General features: G+C 40.5%; 1 protein-coding gene across 1 annotated transcript in view; it reads right to left on the bottom strand.

Annotated features, from left to right (window-relative positions):
- The window catches only part of LOC136827063 (RNA-binding protein 25-like), a gene marked incomplete at its 5' end in the record, with an annotated part of 21,773 nt that extends 18,577 nt beyond the window's left edge, over nucleotides 1-3,196 (bottom strand). Inside the window, 3 exons of the mRNA XM_067084815.1 lie at nucleotides 2,434-2,457; nucleotides 2,537-2,592; nucleotides 2,951-3,196. Coding sequence (XP_066940916.1) covers nucleotides 2,434-2,457; nucleotides 2,537-2,592; nucleotides 2,951-3,196 — 326 coding nt within the window. The remainder of the gene's footprint in view (nucleotides 1-2,433; nucleotides 2,458-2,536; nucleotides 2,593-2,950) is intronic.
- Between the last annotated feature and the right edge of the window lie 12,868 nt (nucleotides 3,197-16,064).

Raw genomic sequence — 16,064 nt, 5'->3', positions numbered from 1 at the left:
TCAAGGTAGGGCTGTCTCTGGCTTTTGTTTTTTAAGGTAGGGCTATCTCTGGCTTTTGTTTTTTTTTTTTTAACGTAGGGCTATCTCTGGCTTTTATTTTTTTATTTTTTTAGGTAGGGCTGTCTCTGCTGTAGCTTTTGTTATTTAAATTTTTTTTTAGATAGGGCTGTCTCTGGCTTTTGTTTTTTTTTTTTTTATTTTAAGGCAGGGCTGTCTCTGACTTTTTGTTTTTTTATTTTTTTTAATTCTGGCTTCTATTTTTTTTAAGGTAAGGCTGTCCCTGGCTTTTGTATTTTTTTAAGGTAGGGCTGTCTCTGGCTTTTGTTTTTTTATTTTTTTTTTTAAGGTAGGGCTGTCTCTGCCCTTTATATCGTTAAAGAGGATCTCCTTAGTCACAAGTATAACGAAGTCAGTGCTGAATTAGTCCTTGAATGACTATTGTAAGAATTTTTGGTGTGTGCATATCTCGATAAAACTTATACATTGTGCTGATAATTTCTGCATCACTCGCTCCAGTTACATAGAAGGCTTGCCAACAGTGCATTGAACAGATACCCATTAGAGTAATACATACATCGCAACATATTAAGCCCTTCATTTTCTACTCTTCCTCCGTTCCATTTGGAAAATTTTCTCTTTTTCGGTTATTTCTCCCTTGGGTTTAAGTCTTGTAGTCATGAACGTTTCAAAAAAGTGTGTGGAAAATTAGAAATTCAGAAGTCATTGTGGCTATTAAAATATATTTTTTGTGAATGCCACAAAAATTTATGTGATATATATATATGTGTATATATATATAAAGGCAAGATCCACGAAGGTAAGAGACACAGTGGAGTACTGCAAGGCCTTTTGACTTCTGCTAAGTAAAGGACAAGAAATCGAAAGGCCTTGCAGCACTCCATTGTTTCTCTTTCCTTCGTGGATTTTGTCTTTATTTATATAGTCATCACGTTCCACATTTTCGTGATTCAGTTATACATACACACACACACACACACACACACACACACACATATATATATATATATATATATATATATATATATATATATATATATATATATATATATATATATATATATATATGACATGTGTATTTGTGTATTGTTCAGTATTTTCTTAACTGACCTTGATGACTCAATTCATTCAAGTGAATTGTTTTCATATTTTAGATTTTGTCCAAAGGAGAAGGAGCAGAGAATCGCTTATAAGACATCCGCGATTCCTTCCGTCATTTTCCCTTTTTTATTTTACTAAAGTATCTTCACATATCGGAGAGAAGAATCAGAAGAACGAACAATATTCCTTCAATAAATCTTCCTGTCACTGATGTTGACCGCTCTTTTCTTCGTCCTTCTATGATTCGTCTTGACCGTCTTCTTCTTCTTTCGCCTTCTTCTTCTTTCTTCTTCTTCTTCTTCTTCTTCTTCTTCTTCTTCTTCGTCATCATCTTGTTTTGGACGTCAAGGCCCATAAATCTCCTCGGCGTTTCCATTCCGACAGATTTGCAAGCAAATAACACGTCTCGGCCAGAACGCCGATGATTTAATTATATGGATTATACATCGATTGTTGAACTTCCCGGCGATAATTTCGCCTATTTTCGCCGCGGACTTTTGTTGCCCCGCGGCGGCCTATCTCGGCATCCCTCTCCCCCTTCCCCCCCCCTTATCCCTCTCCCTCCTCCCTCCCTCTCCCCCTAGTGTTTATTGTGAGGTTTTTAAGTTGAAAAGACCGTACAAATGTTGTATTTACCGTGTACAGTATACGCCACCGAAAAGCGCTCCAGAGCGACCTAAGCCCGGGCCTCATTCCGCGACCGAATGTCGACTTTACGGCCGACGGCCCCACGGGCGAAAAAGGTCGACGGTTCGGGCGTCCCCGGTGCCGCCCGTGTGGTCGTGTGGCCAGGCGTCATTTGAATAAATAATAAGAGACTGCGAGAAGAACAGGACGAGGTAGCCATTTACAGCGCCTCCGATATTATTAAGTTTGGGACGCGGCCGTATTTTTTCGTCTCTTTCGTCGCTCTCCGGCACTCGGCGTTTTCCGGCTTTCGGTCGCAGTGAACGACGAGATAGAGAGAGAGAGAGAGAGAGAGAGAGATTGTGATGTTTTCCGCTTTTTATTAACAGCTACACATCCCTCCGTAATTTTTATACTCCGGAGAAGAGCTTCTCTGTCGCTTATATGAATGATGATTAAAACAACCGCGAGAAGTTGACCCTTTTTTTTTTTTTTTTTTTTTGGAAAATGCTCCCCGCACCCCCCAAAAATGAGACAAAAAATGAAAACGAGTCAAGAGCGATTCGAAGCTCTCTCTCTCTCTCTCTCTCTCTCTCTCTCTCTCTCTCTCTCTCTCTCTCTCTCTCTTAATCTGACCTTTTTCGAAAATGCATCGAAAAACAAATATAAACAAAAAGAGTTACGAACGATTCTCTCTCTCTCTCTCTCTCTCTCTCTCTCTCTCTCTCTCTCTCTCTCTCTTTGACCTTTTTCGAAAATACATCAAAAATAAACAAAACGAGCCAAAAACGACTCTCTCTCTCTCTCTCTCTCTCTCTCTCTCTCTCTCTCTCTCTCTCTCTCTCTCTCTCTACAGCTTCGTTAAACCCAATCGCTTACCCCTAATTGCCGGGTTGTGAACACTTGAGTTAAACAAGGTGGCGATCCTGTAAACCGCCCGTCCGGCCAATCAGCGCCGCTTTACGGCCGTGTTTGTTCGCGGCAACGACGAGCGACCGGCGCTTCGGCTCCCTTTGTGCCCGATTGGGAATTATGTAGAAATTCCTCCTAAAATAAGACAATTTCCATATTACTATAATTCATTATGCAAACAAAGAGCCGGGATGAAGCATAAAAGGCCGCTTTTATTTCCGTAACTCTCCTTCCAAACCACCTCACCACATCCCCACCCGCCCGAGAGTTTTCTTTTTTAACTGTTAACGACCTCCTCTCTCTCTCTCTCTCTCTCTCTCTCTCTCTCTCTCTCTCTCTCTGTAGTTTCTCTTCTCTCTCTCTCTGTAGTTTCACTCTTCTCTCTCTCTGTGGTTTCCCTTCTCTCTCTCTCTCTCTCTCTCTCTCTCTGTGGTTTCACCTTTCTCTCTCTCTCTCTCTCTCTCTCTCTCTCTCTCTCTCTCTCTGTGGTTTCACTCCTTTCTCTCTCCTCTCTCTCTCTCTCTCTCTCTCTCTCTGTCTGTCTGTTTCACTTCTCTCTCTCTCTCTCTCTCTCTCTCTGTGGTTTCACTCCTCTCTCTCTCTCTCTCTCTCTCTCTCTCTGTCTGTTTTCACTTCTCTCTCTCTCTCTCTCTCTCTCTCTCTCTCTCTCTCTCTCTCTCTCTGTAGTTTCACTCTTCTCTCTCTCTGTGGTTTCCCTTCTCTCTCTCTCTCTCTCTCTCTCTCTCTGTGGTTTCACTCCTTTCTCTCTCTCTCTCTCTCTCTCTCTCTCTCTCTCTCTCTCTCTCTCTCTCTCTCTCTCTCTGTAGTTTCACTTCTCTCTCTCTCTCTCTCTCTCTCTCTCTGTAGTTTCACTTCTCTCTCTCTCTCTCTCTCTCTCTGTCTCTCTTTGTATTTTCACTTCTCTCTCTCACTCTCTTACTCTCTCTCACTGTAGTTTCACTTCTCTCTCTCTCTCTCTCTCTCTCTCTCTCTCTCTCTCTCTCTCTCTCTTCATAATGGCGACTTTTGTTTACATTTTGCCAGAGCGGTTCTTCAGGCGCGTCAAGTTCATTTACATTTTCCCCTTTTTAAGATCTTACTTAAAAAAAGAAAAAAAAGAAAAGAAAATTGTAAGGATCTCGTCGCCGCGCTTACCACGGTAACTGGGGACGAAGCTCTCTTATTACTTCATTGCCCATTGCCCATTACCTATTGCCCGTTGATTATTGTCCATCACTCATTGCCCACTGCTTATTGACATTGTCCATTACCGATTCCCCATTGCCCATTACTCATTACCCATTGCCCATTGATTATTGCCCATCACTCATTGCCCATTGAGTATTGTCCATCGCTCATTGCCCATTGATTATTGCCCATCACACATTGCCCCTTGCATATTGCCCATTGCCCATTGCCGGTAGCTGAAGATGGTTTTAGAAATGGCCCGTTTTCAATACTCATTGTTTTTCCTGGTTTGTACATACTGTATATGCCTTGATTCCTTTGAACGATTCTTGGTCTCGGTGTAATGGTGTATGAGGCGCGGCCCGTGAAACTTGAACCTCGGGCCGGTGGTGTCCTGTCCTCTATCGTTGCCAGATGCACGATTATGGCCAACTTAAACCTTAAATAAAATAAAAACCACTGAAGCTAGAGGGCTGCAATTTGGTATGTTTGATGACTGGAGGGTGGATGATCAACATACCAACTTGCAGCCCTCTAGCCTCAGTAGTCTTTAAGATCTGAGGGCGGACAGAAAAAAGTGCGGACGGACAGACAAAGCCGGCGCAATAATTTTCTTTTACAGAAAACCAAAAAGAAGAGGCCTATCACGGCATAAGTTCCATCTTCGCCGAGCTAAACTGGCCTTCCTCTGTTTTTGAAGAAAGAAAATTGTCCTGACGCGAAGTACATGTGGATGGGAGTGGCGTTAAAGCTAGCTCTCTCTCTCTCTCTCTCTCTCTCTCTCTCTCTCTCTCTCTCTCTCTCTCTCTCTGTAACCACCTGAATAGCGGCCGCTGAGGATCGTAGAAGTCAAACGCAAAATATTCATATGCTTTTAAATTCGGGGTTTTATTGGCCCGTTCTAGATTTCATGAAAATTCAAGATGCTCTCTAAACATGCAGCAACACTGCGAGGCAGATTGGAGTACTCCGAGGTGCGAAGGGAGTGGAGTTAGGGGAACGATGGGGAGACAGACTGGGGATTTTTAGGGAAGACAGGGAGACTTCAGGACCTGGAAATGTGAGGAATTTGGGATACAGGAAGTAGAGGTATGGGAGAATTGAGCTTCTGGTTGATGTGGGAAATGAGGAGTTATGGGGAGGCGGTGGAAAATGGGGAATTTAGGGGATTATATGAATATTTGGGGGTATTTGGGAGTTGGGGAGTATGATGAAGATTCATTCTGGTCTGGTGATATCGTTTATAAGCTCTCATTTGGGGAATGGTTGAGATGGGGAATTTGTTGGTGTTTGTAAATTTTCCTCAAATTCGTTTTCAAAAGGCATAATAAATAATATTTTCATAAGGCAGTGGTTCTCAACCATTTTTGGCCTGTGCACCCTTTCACCATATGCCAGAATGTCAACGACCCCCTGCCTTCCAGAATTGTCAGCCCCAAAAGCTGCACTCCATATATGCATATAATACTAAATATCCTTGGTCACAGTTCCTTCCTAGGGGGGAAATTCCCCTGGTTGAAAACCGCTGTTATAAGGTATTAGTGCAGAATTCATTTAGGGGGAAAAAGTAAAGTTTGAAGCCCTTTAGAAAATAATTGTAGATTCCAATTGGTTAATTGCCATTTGCTTTTACTTATCAAACAATGGAAAACGGTGTCTACTCTTAATTGTGTGTGTGTATGGGTGTTTTGTGTGCGTGTATGAGTGTGTTTTGTGTGAAGTCCTTGCCCAGTCCCATTCTTGTTAGAGGGGTAATTATTCGCATTCCTTTCGAAGGCATGAGGTGTCTTTACCTCATCCGTCAGGAAGACAGTAGGCAGTGAGAGAAGCCACTTTGTATCGCCCTTCCGCCTCCTCCTCCTCCTCCTCCTCCTCCTCCTCCTCCTCCGGTCACTCTGTAAGTGGACACCATTTGGCAAACTTCCTTTGGACACACCTGTAATTTCGGTCCTTTACAAACGCCTCTGGTCCGTCCCCCTCGAAGACCAAGGTCCATTGTCGAAGACCACTCCGGGAATTGACTGTCCAGCTGACTGGGGGCAGAAGACAGGTAAGAATGAGTTTCGGTCTCCTGCATTGAACGTCTGTGTGTCAATTGTGAGGCACCGATGATATCTGCCGCAGGCGCCTGGACTTGGTGTTATTTGAGAAGTTGAGGCTGGGTCGGTCCATTATTTGGGGAAATTGAAGAAGAAATCCTTTATTTAAAGGATTTGGAAAAGTTCATCATTTAAGACAACTAGGTTTAAAAGTCCTTAGATATATATGAGGGGTCTGATTTATATGGAATTGCAGTTGTGGGCTGGTAGGTTATTTTCTTATATCACTGTGCTTATTCACTAGATTGTAAAAGTCTGTGTTACGTGAATTTTTTACCTTTGTAAAAAAATTCTTTCTTATCTGTATTGTATCGTTGCTGTGATGAAGTTGATTTTTTTATGATTATTTACTTAGAGTTTCTATTGTAAAATGTATAGATACATGTGTGTGCGGTATAATTTGAATATTTGAGAACGGAAATGTTCATGGTAAGTATACTTTGATAAATGATAAAGAATTATCACTAAAATATATTTTGATTATGAGAATAATGGTAAAGGATCAAAATTAGAATGCCTTAATAATATTTTTGTCTCTAAAGATCCCGAATGTTATCTCATTCACAATAATAATTTTTTCTTAGGTTTTTATACTTGGAAAGAGAATGTGACATTCACTTTTCATTTAATACGGTTTAAGTTGTCGACGTAACCGTAAGGGTAATTAAATATGAAATTGACTTTTGGCGAAAGTTACAAGGCCTTATTGCTAAATTGCTCTTGGGAAAGATGAATAATGAAATATTAAGTAGTAGTAATAAACTAATGCACAGGATACTGATGGAAAACTTGCAAAGATTTTCAGACACAGTTGCAAATACTTAAAAAAAAATAATAGTGCCAAATTTATGCCAGTCTTCAAAAAATGGGTTTATAATATTATGGAAGGTTTAAAAATGCCCAAATGAAAATAACCCATTAAAAATGCGCAAATAAAAATTAACTCATTTAAACAGCCGGCCGCGAACAACTCCCAGAAATAGTTCTCCAAATCTCTCCGCGATAGTTATACCATGATTTATCGTTAATCTTCCGCCTTGTTAATATCGTGGGACCCCATCGTTCATATTGTAAATCAACGAGAGGGGGGGTTTTCCAAGTCCAAAAAGGACCCAATTTAGATCAGCCGAGATAAAAGTTTATTATCACCTACAGAGACCCCATTGAGGATGGTTGGTTTAGGACGGTAATTAACCGGAGGAGATGTGAGAGAGCCGTTGCAGAGGTTCGTCCGTCCGCCAGCCTGTACTCCGCGCGAACACGGAAGGGGAGTGACTTCCATGATCCAGCCCGTTGCCCGCTGCTGGATGGATCACTTCTCAAGGCTCGGCCGCTCTGTGCGTCTGCTGGCGTTCTGCGTCTGCTGACGATGCTGATGTGCTCCTGCTGGTGTTCTGGCTGCTATGAGTCTGCTGCTGCTGGTGTTCTGGCTTCTATTGTCTGTTGCTGGTGCTAGTGTTCTGGCTGCTATTGTCTGCTGTTGGTGGCGTTCTGGCTGCTATTGTCTGCTGGTGCTAGTGTTTTGGCTGGTATTGTCTGCTACTGCTGGTGTTCTGGCTGGTATTGTCTGTTGCTGCTGGTGTTCTGGCTGCTATTGTCTGTTGCTGCTGGTGTTCTGGCTGCTGTTGCTGCTGCTGCTGCTGCTAGTGTTCTGGCTGTTATTGTCTGCTGCTGCTGGTGTTCTGGCTGCTATTGTCTGTTTCTGCTGGTGTTCTGGCTGCTGGTGCTGGTGTTCTGGCTGTTGTTGCTGCTGCTGCTAGTGTTCTGGCTGTTATTGTCTGCTGCTGCTGGTGTTCTGGCTGCTATTGTCTGCTGGTGTTCTGGCTGCTGCTGGTGTTCTGGCTGCTATTGTCTGCTGCTGCTGGTGTTCTGGCTGCTGTTGCTGCTGCTGCTAGTGTTCTGGCTGTTATTGTCTGCTGCTGCTGGTGTTCTGGCTGCTATTGTCTGCTGGTGTTCTGGCTGCTGCTGGTGTTCTGGCTGCTATTGTCTGCTGCTGCTGCTGCTGCTGGTGTTCTGGCTGCTATTGTCTGCTGGAGTTCTGGCTGCTATTGTCTGCTGCTGCTGCTGGTGTTCTGGCTGCTATTGTCTGCTGCTGCTGCTGCTGGTGTTCTGGCTGCTATTGTCTGCTGTTACCTCACATTACCTGCACCCCAAGAGATCGTAAATTAACCGCGTGTCGGTTTTGCAGGTGTTAACCTTGTCCCATTCAAATATTTCTTTTCTTAAGATAAGGCCCAAATGACTCTTCGTATTTAATTGAACACTCGCGACTTCGTGGTATCAGTGCGATCAAAGAATTTTCTTTCAAATTAGAGACAAAGTTTCTGAGAAAGATGAGGTAAACTCCACAGGTGTTACCAGATCCCATACGCCTATGTTTCAATCTGCAATTTTCTTCTGATTGTATATGGTCCTCTCTCAGGTACTGAAAGGGAATTGAGAGGACCAAATAAATGTCTATGAAATTAGAGGCCATGTGATGAGGAGGTCCGTTGCACAGATGTTGTATTGTTTATTATGCCTTTGTATATTTAGTTTTCATTTCATTTTTACGATTTATTTAGGTTGTCACTTTTTTTATACTGCTTTTGTTCATTAATTCGGAGTTTGAGAATACGCTAGAGGATCGTTGTACAGTAGTTGTAAAATATTTTATAGATCAGAAAATTAAACTGAACATTGACAAAAAACTATTGTAGACAGTTTATTTTGACAGTGAACAGCTGTAAACAGTTTATTTTCACTTGGAAAAATTTTTGACAGTTTGTTTTCACAGGGAACAACTTTAGACAGTTTATTTTGATAGGTTACAACTGTTGACAGTTTATTTTGACAGGGAACAACTTTAGACACTTTATTTTGACAGGAAACAACTGTAGACACTTTATTTTGACAGGGAACAACTGGAGACAGTTTATTTTGACAGGAAACAACTTTAGACAGTTTATTTTGACAGGGAACAACTGTAGACACTTTATTTTGTCAGGAAACAAATGTAGACAGTTTATTTTGACAGGGAGCAACTTTAAACACTTTATTTTGACAGGGAACAACTGTAGACACTTTATTTTGACAGGGAACAACTGTAGACACTTTATTTTGACAGAAAACAACTTTAGACAGTTTAATTTGACAGGGAACAACTGTAGACACTTTATTTTGTCCGGAAACAAATGTAGACAGTTTATTTTGACAGGTAACAACTTCAGACACTTTATTTTGACAGGGAACAACTTTAGACAGTTTATTTTGACAGGGAACAACTGTAGACACTTTATTTTCTTTCAGTTTATTGTGGTTGTTGCCTTTCTTTATTTCTTCTATGATTTTTCTGTTCCTTTGCTTATGTTTATGGCCCAGTCATTCATTTAGCCATATGGTTAACTGGTCTTGGTCTTGTATGTCTGTCTGACTGTCTTTCTGTCCGTCCACAGGCGTCCATCTGTCAGTGTCTGTCACGCTTCCCTTGTCATCGGTACTCCGCCTGAACTAGTGAGGAATTCAGTCAAACGCGGTACAAAGTTTGAATATAATGCAAAGATGTCCATGAAGGAAGACCATTTGTCAGTGAAAGAAAGAAGCTCTCTCTCTCTCTCTCTCTCTCTCTCTCTCTCTCTCTCTCTCTCTCTCTCTCTCTCATTTAGTTGAGAAACTACTCTCAGCTCAACTATTCCTAAATTATATTTATTCTAACTTCCCCCCTTCTCTCTCTCTCTCTCTCTCTCTCTCTCTCTCTCTCTCTCTCTCTCTCTCTCTCTTCCAAAGACTATTGCTCGTATTTTGTTGAGAAACTACTCTCAGGTCACTGTTCCTAAATTATTATTTTTCTTTTCTCCCTCCCACTCTCTCTCTCTCTCTCTCTCTCTCTCTCTCTCTCTCTCTCTCTCTCTCTCTCTCTCTCTCTCTCTCTCTTCCAAAGACTATTGCGCGTATTTTGTTGAGAAACTACTCTCAGGTCACTGTTCCTAAATTATTATTTTTCTTTTTCTCTCCTCCCACCTCTCTCTCTCTCTCTCTCTCTCTCTCTCTCTCTCTCTCTCTCTCTCTCTCTCTCTCTCTCTCTCTCTCTCTCTCGAAAGTACACTATCATGGCGCCATTATGCAGCACAGCCACATAAACACATTATGTAATCACACTCGTCCATGCCATAAATTCACACAGATTCCTATCATGTTAATCAGGAGGTCGCGATAAGCAAAGCAACCTGAAGTTTGGGGAGGGGGGGTTAGTGTATAAGGGCTGGGGAAGGGGAGGGGGAAAGAAGGGGGAGAGGGGTTTGTTCAGTAGGGGGCAGGGGGAGTGGGGGCTGGGGTTGGTCAGGTATTCTCTATGAAAAATATGACTGAAGGAACTTTTGCCAAGAATTACTTGGTTTTTGTTTTCGCCATGTGCAAAAAATCTCTCTCTCTCTCTCTCTCTCTCTCTCTCTCTCTCTCTCTCTCTCTCTCTCTCTCTCTCTCTCTCTCTCTCTCATTTCCTATCATTTATCTTTCTTTATTCCTTTTTGGTATTTGTTTTCACCATGTGCAAAAATTCTCTCTTTTTGGTTCTCTCTTTCTCTCTCTCTCTCTCTCTCTCTCTCTCTCTCTCTCTCTCTCTCTCTCTCTCTCTCTCTCTCTCATTTCCTATCATTTATCTATTCTTTATTCCTTTTTGGCTCTTGTTTTCACCATGTGCAAAACCCACTCTCTCTCTCTCTCTCTCTCTCTCTCTCTCTCTCTCTCTCTCTCTCTCTCTCTCTCTCTCTCTCTCATTTCTCCATTCTCTCTATTCCTTCTTTTGATGCAAATATCTTCGCGTAGCGACTTCTCTCGATTATGCTCTTGACGTGTTTAATGTATTTGCTTTCTGGACGGATGAACTTTTTTTGGGGCTACCCTATATTCGCTCATTTTTCTTATCTACATGAATTTGCAGCTGACTGGAATAGCTGTAGTAATCCTTCTGGTTTGTTGATTTAAGCAGCCTTGACGGAGCAATCTCTTTTATCCGAACAAAAATTATAGTCTTGTTCGGTAATAAAGTATAATAATGAAAAATGTTAGCGAAAACGTCGCTGATTTTGAACCAGTTCTATTTTTTGAGGCCGTGACAACATATTTGAATTCTTCCGTTGGACTGATCTATTGCTGTCTCTTGGCAGAGTGGAGATGAAAATATTATTGCGCATATTTATCGTTTGTTTATTATCCAGTATGCTGGCAAGAGAAGGCCTGAGGAGTAGGCTTAGAAGATGGAAGAGAAATTATTAATTAAGCACTGGATGTCGAGGTTCCAAAAGGCTAGTTTGAGAATATGCTAAAAAAAAAAAAAAAAAAATGCGCCGAAGTTTCTTCGCTGCATTCGAGTTTTCTGTACCACTGGACCACTGTGGTATTGGATGATATATATATATATATATATATATATATATATATATATATATATATATATATATATATATATATATATATATATATATATATATATATATATACATTCGTTTGTATCTTTCTGTGCGTTCTTGTGACAATTTCAAACTCTCTTTCTTCCTTTCCTTTCTCGTGAACAAAGCACGTATACAAACCCACTTAAATTTGGAAGAAAAGTAAGAATATTTCAAGATACAGTTGCATGTAACTTGAATATAATGTAAACTAATAACTAAAATGGGAAACACTAAATTTTTGCAAAGGATCGTTATCAAAGGGCAGAGCCGCTTTGCATATTTCATTTTGCATTGCAATAACTGCAACAATTCCAGTGGACTCTTTTTCTGTTAATCAGTCAATATTTATTTCAACAAAGTCATTCAGTTGACGTACCGTCACTATAAGGCTGTGGAACGACTTCCTGACATTTGAACAGTTGTCAGTTCTCTTGATTTGAAAAGAGATTCTAATGCTTCTTTCCCGTAGGGGGCCAGTGCCTACAGTGCACCTCACGCTGTGCACGCGGACAATCCTTGAGATTCATTGCAGCGTCCCTTCCTTAGGCCCCTAGCTGCAACCCCTTTCATTCCTTTTACTGTACCTCCATTCATATTCTCTTTCTCCCATCTCGCTATCCACTTTCTAACAATTACATTTTTCAGACCTTTTTATTCTCAGGTTCCTTTTCAGCGCTGAATGACCTCATAGGTCCCAGAGCTTGGCCTTCGGCCTAAATTCTATATTCCTATTCCTATTCTAATGCTTCTTTGAAGCGTCATTTATTGCCTTAGTATTTCTGCTGACGTTGCTATTCGTGTTTACAGTTATTCATTTACCTGTTTACTTTACCTGCGTTTATTTGGTAATTAGGTCATTCGTCTTTTTCACGTGGCATTTTCTACTGAATGACGAAGCCAGTTCCTTAATATTTGTATATTTATATAATACAGAGACAATTGATAATGAGGATTCCACAGTGTGATCGGTAGCATTCTCGCCTGCCATTCAAGAGGATCCAGGTCTCAAGCACAGGGCGAGGGCTTGGTAGTTAGTAGCCTGTGGAGGACCGTAACCACGGAGGGATCATGCCTTTCGGAGTCAACCAAGATCAATGTAATATTTTATTCCGACTGACCTGATTCATTTTTGACCTGGGTCAAACTTCCTGATCCTCTTAAAACAATTATATTCGATTTAGGTTGTCTTTTTGACAAAAACCTTGCCGCTGTCTTAAGCTTTGCGAATGCGTGTCTGTTTGTTTGATTCGCTGTCAGTCTGTCAGTTTATCTTCTTCTTCTTCTTCTTCTTCTTCTTCTTCTTCTTCTTCTTCTTCTTTTTTAACGTGCTTTTTCCCATTTTTTGTATGGGGTAAGCGCGGTGCCTTCTATCCACAAAATATTCCAGATAGCTATGGATGGATTTCAGTAAAATAATATCCTGGTTCCTTAGGCATTAGGACAAGGAAGAATCGATTAGATTTAATCATTTATTATTATTATTTCGGTAGATGAAACCTATTCACATGGAACAAGCACACCAAAGGCGCCATTGACTTGATGTTCAAACCTCCAAAGATTGTTGGTTTCAACCTCCCACCGCAAACCCCACACCGCGGCAGTAACTGATCATGATACAGAGCCAGTGATTTTTTTTATCGCCTTGGGGGAGGCGCGAACTCGCGACATCTGAACGGCATGTCACGACACAAGCAACCTAGATAGGTATTTGTAGGTATGTTTGTAAATTTTGACGCCAAATTTGAATTCAGAGTCTCATGAGATAATCATTATTGTGAGAGTATCGGAAGATCAAAAAAAATTATCATTACAATCTTTTCATTTTGTTATGTCTTTTAGGCAATAATTAACGGTTTAATCACCCGCTTCCCATGTCTGTCATTAACCCCTCCCGTCATTTAGAGTAATTAAGTCTCATGGGTAAATCGGTTGCTTTCTAGCCTTCCGTCTTTTTGTCAAAATAAAAAAAAAAGGGACAAAATAATGAGCCCTAATGAGTGGCAACAATAGCGGTCAGCTTTTGGGCCTAACCAGGGTAGGGGGAGGGGGTGGATGAAGGAGGGGGTTTGGGGGTGGGGGGATGTTACTGCGTCCATAGTATGTAATTAACTTATTACCATAATTCGCTGGACAATATCCTGGCGCTTAGGGTATTGTTCGTATGCAGATGTTGGTCCTCGTTCGTCCCCACTGCGATGGGACCATATGCTGGACACAGGTTTTTAAGTGCGGCCCCTCTTTAAAAAAAGTTTTAATTTCTTTGTGAGCGCAAAGTTCCTCTGAAGTACGCTTTTGTTTTGTAATTATTGTTGCGGGGATGAAGAGCCTGCGTTTAGATGAGCCGCGTTCGTTTGGAAGAATGGCAAATGGATTTTTCTGTTTGAATGCATCTCTCTCTCTCTCTCTCTCTCTCTCTCTCTCTCTCTCTCTCTCTCTCTCTCTCTCTCTCTCTCTCTCTCTCTCTCTGGCAGGCGGACATTTAGATTTAGCTTTCCCAAACGCCAAACTCATTCCTGTGTAGGACCATGGAACCAAAATCAAAAAAATTAGAAATAGATTGTGTTAATGTATGATAAATTCCCCCAATTACTTTTCTTCTCATTTTTTCTGTTGTAATGCATCTCTCTCTCTCTCTCTCTCTCTCTCTCTCTCTCTCTCTCTCTCTCTCTCTCTCTCTCTCTCTCAGGCGGACATTTAGCTTTCCCAAACGCCAAACTCATGCTTGTATAGGACCATTTAACCAAAATGTTAAAAAAATATATTAATGAATAGATCCTGTCTTAATGTATGATAAATTCCCCCCAATTACTTTTCTTCTAATTTTGCTATTTGAATGCATCTCTCTCTCTCTCTCTCTCTCTCTCTCTCTCTCTCTCTCTCTCTCTCTCTCTCTCTCTCTCTCTCTCACACACACATAGGCGAACATTTAGATTTAGCGTTCTCAACGCAAAAATCATGACTGTATAGGACCATTTAACCAAAATGTTAACAAAAGTATTAATAAATAGATTAAGTCTTAATGTATAACCAATTCTCCCATTTCTTTTCTTCTACCATCTACAATAATTTATCATTTTTCTCAAGAGTTTATTTCCTTTTTGCCCATGTCTTTGCTCACTATTTATTTATCTCATCACTAAATTTTTTCTCAACCTCTTCGTTTCTCCATTGCAGTCTTCCCTATCTTCTTTCGGCTTGATGAAGAGGTAGAGTCGCCATCACCTAAAACCGAAAGTCAGTTATCAGATGCAGTTGCTGTGGCTTCATTACTATTAGCCTCGTCTGTGTTGGTCTGTTCAACGTAATTGATGTGATTCCGCTTCTTCTGACCTTGCATTTTAGTGTTCTGTAAAAGACAACTATTGCCCGGCTTTGTTTGTCCGTCCGCGCTTTTTTCTGTCCGCACTTTTTCTGTCCGCCCTCAGATCTTAAAAACTACTAAGGCTAGAGGGCTGCAAATTGGTATGTTGATCATCCATCCTCCAATCACCAAACGTTCCAAATGGCAGCCCTCGAACCTCAATAGTTTTCATTTTATATAAGGTTAAAGTTAGCTATAATCGTGCTTCTGGCAACGTATAGGATAGGCCACCACCGGGCCGTGGTTAAAGTTTCATGGGCCGCGACTCATACAGCATTATACCGAGACCACCGAAAGATAGATCTATTTTCGGTGGCCTTGATTATGCGCTGTAGCGGCTGTTAAGGAAACTCGAAGAGATCTATTTTCGGTGGCCTTGATTATGCGCTGTAGCGGCTGTTAAGGAAACTCGATTGCGCATTTTTTTTACTTGTTTACCACTGAATGGTAAACAAAGTGGTCATTTTCCTACTGCTTCATCCAGCATTTCTTTATCTTTGCCCCCATCAAATGCGAAGTTTAGGAATAACAACAAATATATAAGTTTTAAAACTGTGACTTGGGTCAATAGACATGAAAATTATTTAAAAACAAAATTGAAGAGTGTAGTATCCATATCTTTCGAAACTCTTTTTAAAATGCCGCCGAAACGCAAGAAATAATGAGAAAGATATTGTAATGGTTCTTCCTCTTATGTTTATTTCTTTATTGAAATTATTAAGAACTACCTGGGAGAGATATTTTTTCCATAATTTCATTCATCATCTCATAGACACAATTTACACATACACACACCCACACAATATAAATGAATAAATAAATATATATATATATATATATATATATATATATATATATATATATATATTATATATATATATATATATATATATATATATATATATATATATATATATATATATATATATATATATAGTTCCTCGTTGGCCGAGTCGGTAGAGTTGTGGGCTAGCACTCGCTAGGCCCGAGTTCGAGTCCTCGGCCGGCTAATGAAGAATTAGAGGAATTTATTTTTGGTGATAGAAATTCATTTCTCGCTATAATGTGGTTCGGATTCCACAATAAGCTGTAGGTCCCGTTGCTAAGTAACCAGTTGGTTTTTAGCCACGTAAAATAAATCTAATCCTTCGGGGCCAGCCCTAGGAGAGCTGTTAATCAGCTCAGTGGTCTGGTAAAATTAAGGTATACTTAACTTTTTTATATATGTATATATATTATATATGTGTATATATATTATATTATGTATATAAATATACCTGTATATATTAAGAAGCGTTAAAAAAAAAGGCGCTTCCATTTCTTCAAAAT

The sequence above is a fragment of the Macrobrachium rosenbergii genome, chromosome 41 (assembly GCF_040412425.1).
Source record: "Macrobrachium rosenbergii isolate ZJJX-2024 chromosome 41, ASM4041242v1, whole genome shotgun sequence".
Taxonomy (NCBI): Eukaryota; Metazoa; Arthropoda; class Malacostraca; order Decapoda; family Palaemonidae; genus Macrobrachium; species Macrobrachium rosenbergii.
Note: the sequence above shows the minus strand (reverse complement) of the source record. Positions and strands in the feature narration are given on the sequence as shown.